This window comes from Grus americana, chromosome 1, assembly GCF_028858705.1.
Source record: "Grus americana isolate bGruAme1 chromosome 1, bGruAme1.mat, whole genome shotgun sequence".
Classification (NCBI taxonomy): domain Eukaryota; kingdom Metazoa; phylum Chordata; class Aves; order Gruiformes; family Gruidae; genus Grus; species Grus americana.
This window is the reverse complement of record NC_072852.1, coordinates 101751631-101766808: the sequence shown is the minus strand read 5'-3', so window position 1 is coordinate 101766808 and position 15178 is coordinate 101751631. Positions and strand designations below refer to the sequence as shown.

The 15178-nt window shown below is 39.1% G+C and overlaps 1 protein-coding gene across 5 annotated transcripts in view; it reads left to right on the top strand.

The window, feature by feature from the left end:
- The window catches only part of GABRR3 (gamma-aminobutyric acid type A receptor subunit rho3), a 65650-nt gene that overhangs the window by 38494 nt on the left and 11978 nt on the right, over positions 1-15178 (top strand). For all 5 annotated transcript variants that reach the window (XM_054812554.1, XM_054812553.1, XM_054812555.1 and 2 more), the window contains 2 exons: positions 4559-4671; positions 14129-14196. In XM_054812554.1, the coding sequence (XP_054668529.1) occupies positions 4559-4671; positions 14129-14196 (181 nt within the window). The remainder of the gene's footprint in view (positions 1-4558; positions 4672-14128; positions 14197-15178) is intronic.

Genomic DNA, 15178 nt, shown 5'->3' with positions numbered 1-15178 from the left:
TCTCCTGGGAATAAGATTTCTGTAACTTTTCCTTTTTGGGTACCTTTTAATTATTTATAGCTAGAGTATCTCAGGGACATAGCACTGGAAAGTTGTTTATGGCCATTAAATCTAGGGTTCTTCATAGTATTCTTTTCATGAACTTACCAAGTTTCATTTTGAATGTGATGACCTTTTTTTCCCTACTGCAGCAATAAAGGCAGTGGGGTATCTTGGATACTAAAGTAGTGTAAGTTTGGAAGAATAAGAACAGGGCAAACATATATTTCCCCTGAATACTTCCCTCCATATCCAGTCACCAGATTTCCCTCAGTGACTTCCTGTGTTGAATGTGTTTTCTACAGCCTTAGTGATCTTCACTGGCTTTTTTTTCCATGAACTTGTCCAATTTCTGCGTGAACCAATACAAACTTTTGATAACCTGGTGAGTGAAAGACAACCAGATGAGGTACTAACCACATCACTCCTATGAATGCCACTGGTTATGGAACGACACTGATGGCATTATGTGGTTAAATACTTAATTTATATATATATATAAAAACACATAATTAAATGAAAAATGATCCAACTGCCCTTGAGTAGCCTTTTGATCTTGCACTCAATATTAGATATTCAAGGTTAGGTAGGGGCAACTAAATTTGTCTTTAAAAGCCTGCCATGTATTTGTGCATTGTTAAAGAATTCTGAATTAGTTGCTTTGGTTTTGTAGGCAATGACTGTCTGCTCTTTGAGAGCTCTGTCAGATACCAAGGCATCGAGCCATGATTCCATATGACAGTATTGGCTACTGAAGTGTCCAAAGAGTGTATCTCACTTTTTTCATCTGAAGAGCTAGTCCTTCTATTAACTTCCTATATGAGTACCAGCAGGGGTGTCTTCTCTATGTGATCTGAAACCCTTCAAGTGCTTTTTATGACCTCTGTTGGAATTCAATTATAGATTACCATTTCATTTGCATAATGTAAAATGTAGCCTGGAACACAGCTATGGAAAGCAGAGCTATTATAACTGGAAGCAGTAGTTTCTCAAGCATGTGCTTCACTGAGACTGACAAACTCGTATTTACCAGATCTATGCTAATACCAAGCCATCTGTCAGAGTTCCCTTTAATACCACTGCCCCAGGTAGGTAAAGAGAGATTTCCTTTCCTTACGTGCATGTGGGCTTTTCCTCTCAAACTCCACAGCCTGACATACACCATACAATGAACGCACAGAATCAATGACTGCATTTAGTCTCCTAGATTATGGTGCACTGGCCAAAGCTGTGTGATGAAGAGACCAAGGTGCCAGGCCACCGAAATACAATCAGTGTCTTTGCTGTGTTTCTGTGAGAATGAAAAGTATATCTTGACTGACCTTGGGAAGCTTTTCTGAGACCTAGGCTAGTTAGATCTGTCTCTTCTGCTTTTTAGTGGAAGTGGTGCCATGGGAAGGAGCACTCAAGAAAACATCTGCTAATGATTTCACAATGCTGTGGTGCTGATCAATAGTTAGATACGGGTCTAGGATTTCTTGGGAGTAAACAAATACATGCATGCGATTCCCTTTGAGTCATCAGTTAAATAACTAATGCTGCAATGAGGACAAGTTAATACCATAACTTGTAGCCAAAGAGCAACATCTGGAGTCCAGATGCTGATGTTAAAGGAATATCTGCTGGAGAACACTTCTTAGCCTTGGGTGCGGGAAACAGGCAAGGAGGAGAAAAACTGTGAAGCAGAAGTGTATTTTTTAAATTTTTAATTATTTGAGAATTTTTAATGGAATTTTTCTAAATTTTCGTACCTTTACACATGCAACGTTACCATGAAATTAATTGCAAGTACCATGAGTATATATCTCTGCATGTAAGCCTATTTTCCTTTACAATAAAAAAATATATTCTGCCAAAGGAAGGTATTGAAGAAAAGATGCGGCACGTTTGTAATGAAAGTGCTCTTCTGACTCCAGCAGGGTCTTGCCTAGCTTGAACAATCCCTTTTGATAGCAGCTAAAAATAATTATAGTTACTCCACCAGCTGTATATAGAACATCATCTTGAAGAGGCTGTTCAACTAAGTGGGCACAAAAGATGCTTTTCATATAGGCAGCATTTCTGTTTATTTTGTCCTCATCCAGGAAAACAGAAGGAATACCAAAATCCCATAACATCTCTTCTCAGTGGCCCATTAAGAAAAAAATTCCTGCCCTAATAGCTTATATTTTGCCTTTTGTGACTAGGGAAAGTCTTCCTCAGTCACATACTTGCTTCTAGTAAGAAGTTGTAATAAATGTATCATAGTTTTAGCCTGCTTCTTCCAGTGAAATCCTTGGAGCATCAAACAGCTATTTTTCTTGGCACATCCAATGACAAATAACCTAATGCTTCCAAACTGTATTAGCTGTGCCATGGCATTCATGGCATTCTGAACATAATTCAGTGTTTTCTCTTGTACTAGTTCCCAAGCAGCAGAATTTCCACGTATACGTATTGCAGAGCATTGCAGATGTTCAGTCCTACTGCCCATTCTGCTCTGATACAAGCTTGCTCTGTGATGGTTTCAATTCTCTGAAGCATAGGCTTTCATTTTAGCATCGACATAATTTTCATACTCAGAAAACTAAAGTCTTTATTTGAAATGCCTGATGGGCGTTCTGATTGCCTCAATAATTTGGTTCAGACAACAGAGACATTCAAGAATACTCAAGTAAATTAATTTGGTCAAGCCCAATGGTTCTGAATAGCCCAGCAGCCACCTCAGCATTCCTGTACCATAGCATTTTAAAAAGTAATTTCTTCATCTTCATTTTTAAGAAAAAAAGGGGGAGAAAGGAGGAAAAAAATTAAGTAAATACAGGTTCATAGCTTATCCTAAGATATTCCATACCTCATCTTTAGCAGTGTTTGACTACAGGGCAAATCTTCAGAACAGATTTCTATCATTCAGTCTAAAGTAATAATTAGAGTTGGTAGCAGCAAAGTCCCAGAGAATCATAGACGGTATGAAAGAAGTGATGTCTAGGGAGAGTGCCTTGCCTGTGTCAAAGCAACTATATTGAAGTCATTCCTATAGATATATGTCTAACCTATTTTTAAATAGCCTGAGTGAAAGGAGTCTCAAAACCTGCCCAAGCAGTATGTTCCCATGTTTCGCTATTCTCACCATGAGAAAGGTTTTCCTAATGTGTACCACATATCTCCCTTGTTGCCACAGCTTATCCTACTGGGCAGTGCTCATGGAGCAAAGGGCACTCTAAAATCTCATGATGTGTTCTGAAGACTGATGTGTTCCCTCAGTTGTCTTCCTCTAAATTAAACTACACACGTCCTTACAATCTTCCCCTGCCTTTCCTGAAAAGGGGGCCCAAAGCTAGGCATAATTCTGCAGCTTAGGCATGGCTAGTTCTGTTACTACTTGGGGCCAGCCACTTAAAGCAGGACGTGCAACAAGGAGTGGAAACTTAAGGGGACACCACAGCATTTTCCTTATAGCAGGACCAAATAGTGGGATGGATTCTTTCTAGCAACCATGCCCCCCCAGCTGCCAGATCTGTCTGTAGATCTCGTCTATGTTTTAACCCAATATCTTTGTGATATGGGCATGTACCAGACCCCTCTGCTGTTTGTGCCATGGTTTCTCTTTATAGGAAAAATGGAAAAGGAGTCTGCATTGTGATGGGCATCTGCTGTTCATTTTAAATGCAGGCCCAGCACATGAGATTTCCATCTGGAGAGCTTGAGTCCGTTCTGAGGCATGTGAAGTTCCCAGTGGAATTTGGGATGTTGTTCAGTACGTTCTGTGAAGGGAAGAAAGTTAACAACAGTCACCAGAAAGAAGTACAGAATTCATGGCATCCTGCTTAGAGCCCAAGTTCATCCGTGTTGCCTTGGTGCTCTGCAGAGGCTCAGATATGTGTGGCGTGGGGAAAAATGCGGAGATGGGACTCGTATGCAAGAAATGCTGCATATCTGAGCAGTAAATAAGGGGACAAGCTAAGGAGTAACTCGGCCAAATCCGAATGATGTTTAAGAGGATCTCAAAAAACAAGTCCCTGGATCCAGGACTATCAGTTTCGCAGTCCTTCTGAAAAAGTATTGACTCATTTCAGCTCCTAGGGAAAAAAAAAAAATAAAATAGATTCATGATAAAAAGTGTAATTATCTCTGTAATATGGATAATGTGTGAAGTGGTTTAAAACCATGGATACATGGTATTATTTCCAAGTCCGAGTTGCAAGTGGTTATGTGAATAAAAACATTTTTTCTAACAGGTATAATCTTTTACATAATGATAGATACAGTCTTTGAGGGGAACAGAAGAAGAGCTAGATGATCTTCCTGGGACTTTTTATATATAATTGGTGTTCCTCATGGACCTGGGCACCCTCATACCTGATTTCCCTACCTTTTTCCAATATATCTTTCTCCAACTTTATTAGCACAGTTGTTTCCCTTATCATACCAGCTTCGACTGTCCAATATTCTTGGGTCCCTGCTTCATTTAACTAGCACTCTGAATGTCAGGCAGAAAAAAAATAAATGAAGTTGTTTACATTTTTTTTTTTAAACATAGCAAACGAGAAATTAAAATGAGGAAACTTGACAGCACCAAAGTACGGCCACTTAAATCCGAGCAGCTTCTTCGCATAGAGGACCATGACTTTGCCCTGAGACCTGGATTTGGAGGTAAGCAGCACATGTTTGCGCTGTGCTGGCTAATAGTTTATCCTCTCTCTGGAAGTTTATTTAAACTCTGTCCAGCAGTGTCACTTAAAATTGAATGACAAACTTAATTGCAGCTCACCTCTTTCATTGTACTCCAGGAAATAAAGAAAGAAGAAATCCAGAAATACTTGAAGGCAAGGGACTTCTTTGTGTTTAGCATATCAATAGGAGAAACTGTTCAAATTGTCTCCTTTTCAGAACCAATTAAAAAAAATATTATTAGAATAGGATTCTTTGAGAGCAGGGATTAAGGTATACCTGTAAACTGCATAGTCTAGTAGCAATTAGCAAATTACTTAGTAATCAAATTCATTTTGAGATATTGAAATGAACCATCAATTCCTAAATCTGTCTGCTCTGTATAAAATTAAAAAACTACCCACAGGCTTTCAGTTTATTACCATGTTGTCTCTGTGGTCTTGGGTACTGTGATGATTATTTCTTCATTTAACTAAATTGCACGTGGATAAAGGGAGTATTCAGTGGGATGTTCACAGTTTGGATTCAATTTTGACTCTCCTTCATGAAAGGTAAAATGAGAAAGCTGCCCCACTAATAAGCTTTGTCTGAACCTTTGCGTCACCAGTTCCGTGTTCGTGATTCATGAAAATAGACTGAACTGCTCTGGATTATGAAGCCAAAATAAAATATATGAGGACCAATAATCTGCTGTGTAAAGAATCATAGATTTGGGAGGCTAGCTGAAGTCTGTGGAGCTATTCTTGTTGACACCAGCTGCGGGGAGCTAGGGCCTGGCAAGCATGCCAGGAGGGAGACCTGGGGTAAGAAGAGCCTCTCTGGATGCATCAGGAGAATGTGGGAGGATTTCTTGTTACCCTAGAAATTCTGTCTTGTCAGAGAGCAAAAATCTTGCCTGATTTTAAACAATCGTTGAGATACATCTGTTTCTTGACAACAAAAGTTAGGATTACCTGTTGCCTAATACCTGTCTAGTCTAATATCTGTTAGTCTGGACATCTCATTACTACCTGCTTTGTCTCACAAGGAATTTAAATTTTTGAGACTGCCATCTCAGAAAGGAAGTAGCATTTCCATGAAAGCAAACAACAGTTTGGTATGTATTTTATCACTGGATCGTCCCAGAAAGCAATACTTATGATGTACATAAAAGCAGTTTTCAGAATATACCCTATGATCTGGCAGTTGTAATTTTCCACAGGCAGCGAGGATTTTTTTACACCCAGCAAATCTGTACCAGGCTTTCTCCCCTTGTCCTTTTATTTTCAGATGACTAGTCACAGAGCCCATTCAATTCCTATTGAAGCCAGCTGTAGTTTTTCCACTGACTTCATTGCACAGGCCTCTCAATAATCACATTGCCATGCGTACGATTTCAGCTGTACTCCTGTCTTTCAGAAATAGCTTTCAGCAGAAGAGTGCATCAGCTTTGCTTCTCTTCTATCATCCACGTGACATAGTGGCATGGGAGGCAGTTTTTGCAGTCACATCCACTAGTTCACACACTTCCAAATTTTCAGAACTCTCTTAATATGTGGAATACTTAAGTGTGAATCTCCCTCAGACTAAAACATAGATCCAATAACATTTTTATAGCACACAGTGAAAAAAGTCTTAGTAAAATGAATGTTGATCCCAAATTTGTACTCCATTGTTCATATCTTACCATTGATTTCAGTGATGTTACAGTAGTAAAGAATAGTTTGTTTTTCACAAGAGGCGGGTTAATAAGGCAGCAGCAGAGAGTTAGTGCACATGTGTGACCTCATCAGAGGAGAAAACTCACCAACTGAATCATGAATCTGAACAACATACCCAGAATTATTGTATGACAGCAGAGACAGTGTACGGGTTTCTCTGAAGAACACTGATGATTAAGTGTGTAGCAGAAGGAAACTTAACTAGAGAAGAAGATGAAATTAGAGATACCGTTGCTGCAGTCATTGCCACAGCAGTCGTAACATAGCCCTGAACTGCATAAAGACTTACAACACTGTGGCTTTATGTATTTAAAGCAGGTGAAATTTTGGGTTTGTTTTTATCAAATCTAATGAAGCATTTCAGTACTGTGATTCATGAAGGGCTTGTACTGTCACATGCCACAGTGCGTGATTTATTCAGCTCAGCACAATGCATCAATTCACAATACTGATGGGAGAAAAAGGAACCAGGTGAAAACAGTTGGGTGAAAAGCAAATATTTTAAAATTATTCTTTACTTTTAGAAGAGAGGCAATTTTTTGCCCTCTCCTATACACCATTGTAATTTTCTGGGTATGTCAGGGAGTTGGAATGACAGATTTTGTTAATCTAGCTCCACTGTGCCCCTTTGCCTGAGAAGGTCAATCATCCTTTGCACCAGTTTGGGAGAAAAAGCAGCTGGAAAATTCATGCTGTTCTGAACCTGCTAGAGAGCCGTCAGTTCAGGGAATTCTTAAATCTAAATCTGGCTTGTTTGATTTCATTTAGCCCCACACATGCAAAGTTAATGAGGCAGACTAGAGGACCCAGACTTTTTAGTATTTATAATTAAGTAACAAAGGAAAAACAGAGAGAGCATATGCTGAATTTGATTTGTAAACTGATAAAACATGCACAGGAAAAAAACCTGGGGGAAATGAATGTATAACTGTTGGATACTGATGCTACCAGCTGCAGCGTTACTGGAAATAATTGTGACTTTGCTCCACATGACTGGTTGCTTTCTCATGAAAGTGAAGGTAAGAGATACTTTTTTGACCAGATGGACACAACTCTGCTGTCATTTATGTAAGTGTATTTTGGCATTCTTCTGTTCATTGCAATGCCATTCCAGCTGCACAATCAGAACTTGACTCTGTTGATTTTAAAATTTAGTCCTGACATTTTCCATTTATTAATAGATTAGAGATCAAAGTCTGAGAAGCATACCGTGTCAAGATGAAGCAAAACCAACAAGCTGCTAGCAAGCTGTTTCTACATTTTTGCTATAGAAATGTTACTTTGTGTGCAGTTCATTATACAGTGAGGTTGAGTGAAGCAAACCAGTAATTCAGTACACCCAAATGTTCTTTAAAATACTAAACTTATATCGTTACATTACACTTTTTCCCTAAGTCAGGCTCTTCAGTTGTTGTTTGCGGGGGCAGGGATTTCCTTTCCTGGATTTTTTTTGTTTTGTTTTGTTGTTGCCTTCTATGTAATGTCATGGGCCTCTTTTGCTTGGAAGTCTCCAATAGATGGACCCCCACTGACGCAAACAGATGTGGACCAGCATAGTGATTTGAGTAATTCCACTAGACGTTGGTCTAGGAGGAGTATGTTTCCTTAGCTCAAACAGCTTTACCAACTGCATCAGTGCACACTGTAGGAATTATGTTTAGTCCTTGCTGCTTCCAGAAGCACTGATAAAGGCCAGCAGATGGGTATGTTAGGGGTCCTGCAATGATATAATAATCCTTTACCAGTTCTGGTGAGGCTGTCTGTCTGCATAGAGCCTACCAAAGGAAATCAAAGATTGTGAGTAGACTCAGAGTCAGATCTTTTCATTACTTATATATCTTTGCACTACTATGGCTGAAAGTACTTCAACTGATTTTTCAGTAGCCCCATAAATTGATAATCTGTGAGAAGATAGCTTAAGGTTGGACTGGGAAAAAAGTAAGAAATTTAATTATGTTGCCTGCACTTTTTGGAATGGTCATCCCCATGTTTTAAACTCAGTGAGAAAAGGTGAGCACAGGCCAGTATCAGACAATGAACAGAGACTTCTAGCAGCTCAGATCTGAGGGCCATAATGCACACTGCCTTAGCAGCCAAAACCATGTATGTTGAGAGAGGTGTTAAAGCAAATCCTTAGAAATGCCTTGAAGTTACTTTCTTTTCTACTATACATCTATTTATCTATATTCTGTTCTTTTCTGAGTTATCTTATTTCAAAACATTGGCATGTCATTGGTGTAACACCCTTCCGCACAATCTAAAGATTATGGAACCACATGATCATTGTCACTGTGTACATGCAAGTTCTCACTGTGTGGTCTATATGTACATACTGAGGTATGACAACTTTATTTTTGTTTTACATTGTGTCTTAAGGACCTGTCATTTCCTATGCTAACAGTGTGTTAAGGAAGTTTTAAAATTGGTTCTCTCTGCTTTGTCAACCAATATAGAGGATGATAACATTAGCAAGTATTAGAAACAATGGAAGAGAATTTAGTAGCATTTAGCTGGTCAAGAGGTAACAGTCTTTCTAGACAATTTGCATCCCAATCTGCAATTAAGCATAATCTTAATTCCAAATTTTCAGAGGATCAGAGATCCCATTAGCTCACTCCTCCTTATGCTTCCTTCCTCCTCAAGCTAAATTAGTAGCATTTAAATTAATCTGAAGGTAAATGGGGGAAAAGGAAAGAAAATAGGGCCCAATGAATGTTCAAAGAATGCTGTGATTCTAATAGCTCTTTGCCACCAAGTTGTTTTCTTTTCTGCACCACAACCCTCCCTGAAACGTCAGAAATATCTTCTCACTGTGGTGGAGAAGACTCACTCTGATGAAAGTGGAATGGCTTTTTTTCAGGGGTTACTGGAAGGAATAGCTGGGGACCAGAACAGGAGGGAAATATTTTGGTAATTTGCAAGACCTCTAATAGACTCCTCCTCCTGGATTTTTTTTCTCTGACGTTGCTAATTCTTCCATTCCAAGAGTTGACTACTGCTCATACCAGTCCACCTTCATTTCTCACATAAATAAGAAAGAAACAAAACAGTAACAAGAAGAAAAACACTATTGCCAGTAATTCTCCTGTTTCACTCATTGCCAGAGGAAAGTAAATACATCCACGTAGCTTCACTTCTCTGGGGCTTGTTTACATTTCTATCTGGTTTGCTTCCTCTACAGGCCCACCAGCCTTTTTTAGAAGAAAGTACTCCTATAAACCTTACTCCTTCCCTGGTCTCCTACTGGGAGCTTTCTGTAGACCTAGCTTTTTCCCCACCATACACTGTTACAAAGCCAACTGGGATACAGTGGCTGTTTTTTCTAAATTCAACATTTATCTTATGGAATTTCAGGTGCAATCCACTGTGTGTTCAAAGGTCTGACTATTACAAAAATACTATAGAATTCACTAAACCAGTCATTTGTAGAAATTGATCCTAAAATGTTCAAAGGATATCCTTTTTATGTAATATCCCTTCTAAAAAGGGTATTATAGAATTTGCCTGCCATACTAGCTATTAAAAAAATTCCATGCTTATGAAGGAATTCTTCTGCTATGTTTAAACCTTTAAAATAAAAGACTGGAAATGGCTTGTGTGAAGATAAACCCATCTGAAAACAATTCTGTTTTTTCTGCTGAGGAGTAATTAACTTGAAAATCTGTGGAGCCTCCATTGTGAAAATCACTAATCCCTCTAAAATAATGATTTGTAGCAATGGTCCAGAAGCAACTGAAGCTGCTCAATTTAATAACAAAATCCTCTCTGCCATCCCTAGTTTTGTCAAACTAGGAAATAAAAAACACAGCTTTGCTCTGGTTACATTTTTTCAAAGTGAATTTGATGTTGTTGCCTGATGGTCAGCCAGAGATTGAAATTCTCAATATACTAGGGAGAAAGCTGTGGTGCAGACGTAGAGGTAGAAAAATCACTTCACTGTTCTGACTGGTTTAGGATCCTTTTTGATGCTTATTGAAATGCTCTTTTTTAAAAACATCCAGTCGTGGTAAAACAAATCCAAGTGATGAAGAAATTACAGTTCTCAACAACCTGTTCCCAGTAGTTAATTATTACTAGAGTAACCAACTGGAGTTGGTTTTTAATCACAGAAATAAATGTTCCCAGAAAATGACAAAGCTCAGAAGGCCTAGACCAGAGTAAGGCCAATATGTATCTTATAGGGGTGGTGGTGGTAGTGAGAACACTTCCGATTAGAAAGGTGAACAACCCACTGAAGTGACTGGGGTTGCCTTTATGTGCAGTGTTTAGTGCCTTTATCATCTACTTACATTTCTTGCCAAAGTAGAGTTGGAATAGGAAGAAAATATTCACAGCTGCTATGATCTATCAATAATAGGTCAGGGCTAGGGTTAGGGGATGTGGTTTAATAATTATTTGTGGTGAATGCTAGACTGAACAGCATTTTCTCATTAAGCAGCATGAGTACGGTCTTTGGCCTTTCCCCAAATAGAGAACAGGAATCTCTTTTTAAGGAGTCTGTTTCACACTTCTAGCATTTCTACTTAATCAGGAACAAATTTCATTGTAACAGTTCCTTTTTTATTTAATTGACTTCAGAACCATCCACTGTATTTCTCCTGGCCATAGCTTTTGATCTCTTTCATGCTGTTCAGTGTCCCCACTGACTTGGTTTTATAACAGTTCCCAAGTTAGTGCTAGCTGTCCTTTCAAAGAATCAAGTGCCTCTGTGTGTATTTATGTATAAATGGCACTTCAGTTTGTGCGCATTTAGCCAATGTAATCATAAGCTGCCACTAATTTCTAGTTCTGCGATCAGTTCATTTGTATCTGCCCAGATGAGGTGAATTATTGAATTAAATTGTGCCCACACTGGAATAGTCCTTGCTGGGGTAAGAAATTGTCTAATTTTTGCAAATCCCAAGAAAGTATTAGGACTGCCACCATCACACTTTGAGCAGCTGTCACTAACAAAAACCATTTCCTCACTACACACGATATATGTGTACTTAGAAAGCCAGTCGTTCTATTCTGTGATACGATTTGTGGGTAGCTCCTTGCCTGTTTGAAGAATGTTGGCAGTTGAAATTTAACTTCATTTGCTTTAGACTTGTCCTTGACTGAAAAACTGGTAAAGCCATTGTTTTATGTAGAGAGCTGCACCCCTCCCCTCCCCTTCCACCCACATAATTCTACATAAACAGATCTAAACCCACAGTTTTTAACATGCTAGTCATGCAAATCATCCCCAAAAGTTTTAGTGATACCAGTTAAGATCAAATATATGCTCAGATATGAGCACTTCCAGTATATCCTACCATGCACCTCTGCCATAGTCCCAGGGTAACAGACTGGACCCACCCACACTATGGAGAAGCTGAAGCTTTGTGGTGGGTAACGTTAGATAATACTCGGTTCGTCTGCCTATTTGCAGTCACTCTAAGCAGCCCTGGTAACCAACAGGCATTTCCAAGGCACAAGCCACCTCACCCCAGTTAGAAATCTAGAAAGTGCCTGTCACACTGCGTGGACTTTAAAAGGAGCCAAGGGCTGAGATCAGATTTCTCTTTTCAGTGCTGTTCCCCTGTCAGTCAGCTTTCGCACTGCTCATGCTCCTAGTGTGGAGCGCTGTGCTTCTGCAGGAGGCCTGCTCCCTGAGCCACCCTGCCTTGTGTGCAGCTAGCTCAGGTGTCAGCTCCACATTGTAGCCTTCTCCTGTTTCATCATAGACAACACCTCATCTTTCTGCGGTGTTTGCATTTAACTGATGTGTGAATGCCATTTGTGAACAATGTTCACATCACGTATAAATCCCACAGTGACTTCTACTTAGGCTAAACCTGTCTTTAGGTTACAAGATAGTTTAGATTTCAGTGGAACACTGAGAGGATGACTCCACTCAGATTACAAGCAGGCATTTTTGTACCAGTACTTGGTACAAGTTGGTATTTAGCAAAAGTAAACTATTTGTGTGGTGTGGTCAAAACAAAGACAAGTGATCAAAACTGGTTTAGGAGAGACATAAAATTTTTCATTGGTTTGTGTGAAAAAGCCTAGCTGGATATATACATTGATACTCTTGTGCATCAGCCTCTAGGGCAGATGTCTTCTGCTGTCTCTACTCTCCAAAAGAAGCAGCATTTTCCTAAATGCTGCCTAGTGTTTTAGTAATAAACTAATCGACTGAACTTTGCTGTCTGGAGTCCTAAATTTTGATTTGAGCTTTGGCCAACAGACTAGGCAATGCATTCCTCTCGGAGGGAGACACAGTTTCTGAGCCAGACAGCACAGCTCTTGTCAGTGCAGAAACATGCTCCTGTGTGCCGTGCTAACTCTGAACCCATTTTACCTAGCTTTCCCATGCACAATGCATCTTCATCTGTTCTGAGTGAGGTCAAGCCCTCCATTAAAAAATACAAGTCAAATCAAGATACTACAGAGCCAGATTTTAAAATACCTCAAAAATAGTTCAAGATCTCTACTGGTAAGAACTGGAGGCAGCTGTGTAATCCTTGAGGGCTGCTATTTTAAGGATAATTCCATAAAGAGACACAGCATTGTGGCTGGTTATCAGGAGAGTGATATTTCTGGACTATTTTGGCTTGACACTGATAAAAAGAAAAGACAAGAAAAAGAGAAAGACAAGTTAAAAAGCTGTTGCTATCTCCTGCTGTTCAGACTTCTTTGTACTCGTGTTTTGTACCGGGTTATTTTAAATGTGTACTTTAAAAATATGATAACTGATTATTTTTAACAAATGCAATTGGAATCCCATATACAATAATTACTATCGATTTTCATGCCAAATGCAGAACATTCTTTGGGGAAGGGGGGTGTGTATACTCATATACACACACCTCTCTCTCCTCTCCCTCCTCCATAAGGAAATGGTTAGTCAATTGCTATAGTGGAATGACTTGCTTGCTGAAAATTACACATGTACATAACCCCTACAGAACTAGATCCTTCATTCTAAATATTGTACATCGAAGAATGGAAATAATTTTATATTTTGATGTATGTTTAATTGATATTTAGTCACTTTAATATAAAAATGCAAATATGGTTTTATAATTCGTTCACTCAGATCCCATTGTGTTATAAACTCACAGCGTTTTTCAGTGGCATGAAATAGTGGGGTAGTATATAAAGTCATCTAGTGCAGTTTGTATGTATTGTACTTGATAATAAATTATGTACTCAGTAATACACAACACTCCATCACAGAACATGCTTAGTATGTTTACAGCTTTTCCCTTATGAGGTCGTGAGCAAGCAATCCTTTTTCAGAAATATCTATGCCAAACTTTAAATAGTTAAGTAACTGAAGATAATTAGGAGGCGTAATAGATATTTTGTTTATAAGTGTGGGAATAAGCATTGGAACTCGGATAGCTTTGCAATTTTTGATGTGTTTGATATATTTACTCAGCTTTTCCCAATGACAGTTCTAAATAGCACTCCAAGCAGTTCATTAGCTTTGGCACCACAAGGAAGCTGTCGCTGCTGTCCAAGCTGTAATGCCGGTAACAACTACTCTGGCTGCAAAAAGATCACTGAAGATTTTGTATTTATTGTTGCAACTGTTTAGTGTCACATTTTACTTTGTTGCCATGGACTTTGTCATTCAATGTACTAAGGTGGACAAACCATAGTAAATGCTGAGATGGGATGCTCTCTGTATGTTACTAATACAGAGTCTTCCCTTTAAAATTATGGATTTATGCTCCTCATCACTCTTTTGTTCTGTTATATTGAAGGGTCACCAATACCTGTGGGCATTGATGTGCAGGTAGAAAGCATTGACAGCATATCTGAAGTTGACATGGTAAGTTGGTTAGTAGAACTGGAATAAAGAATTTCATCCAAAATTCAGGGTCTCAGAAACATCCAGCTGAATGATATAGAATAATACAGTTACAGAAAGCAAACCCTTAAAGAGCACATCCTTGCCTTGAAGCATGCAAGTCATTCTCATTTAAACTAGGAAGCACATCTTGCATTTCTCCTGGGCAAGAGGGACAGATCAGAGTGGATAGTGTTCTGATTTGAAAATGCCAGCCATTCAGTAAGCCCCATAGACTTCCCCATGAGCTCTTAGTGCTCTGCACATTAGATGATGAGGCTTCATGTCCTTTGCTTCCTTTGCTTCTGCAGATCTGAGTATTTTTATCACTTCTGGCATGGGTGAAGCTGTGGTCATAACAAATGGAAACAGAAAAATCAGTTCCAGGAATGGTCCTAGGAAGGAGACACCCTCACTGCAATCAAGGACCTGTAGCACTGGAATGCAGGCTGTTCATTCCTCAGCTGAAATTGTCACTAATAACACCACCCAGACATTAGTGCCAAGTTGCTCCATCCTCTAATAGCAGGGCACGTTAACTTTGCAAAGAGGTCTCACTTACAATATCTTTTCAGTGAGTGTAGCTGAAGTCGTAGGTGTTGAGCTTACAATGGGATCTCTCAGTATGAACCCCTGCATTCCTTTGCAAACCTACCCAAATCATAAAATCATCTTACAGGGGCATAAAATCATATTCCAGGGGAAGACCTAAGTATCTTCCCAGTATTCTTATCAGAATTAATTGTTCTGCTGAGATAAATGATGTCTGCCTAATAATGCAAGAGTTATGTAGATGAGAACAGAGCAGTCAGGCTGTGCAGAAGCTCAGATTGGATTTGCAGCATCCTCTCCATCTCTTTCCACAGGTATATTTGCAGTCATGTTATTTCTCTGAATAGGATGATTTGTAACAATCTTTCATATTTAAAAAATTCTAGTTCTTGTAAAATTTGTTTACTCCTAT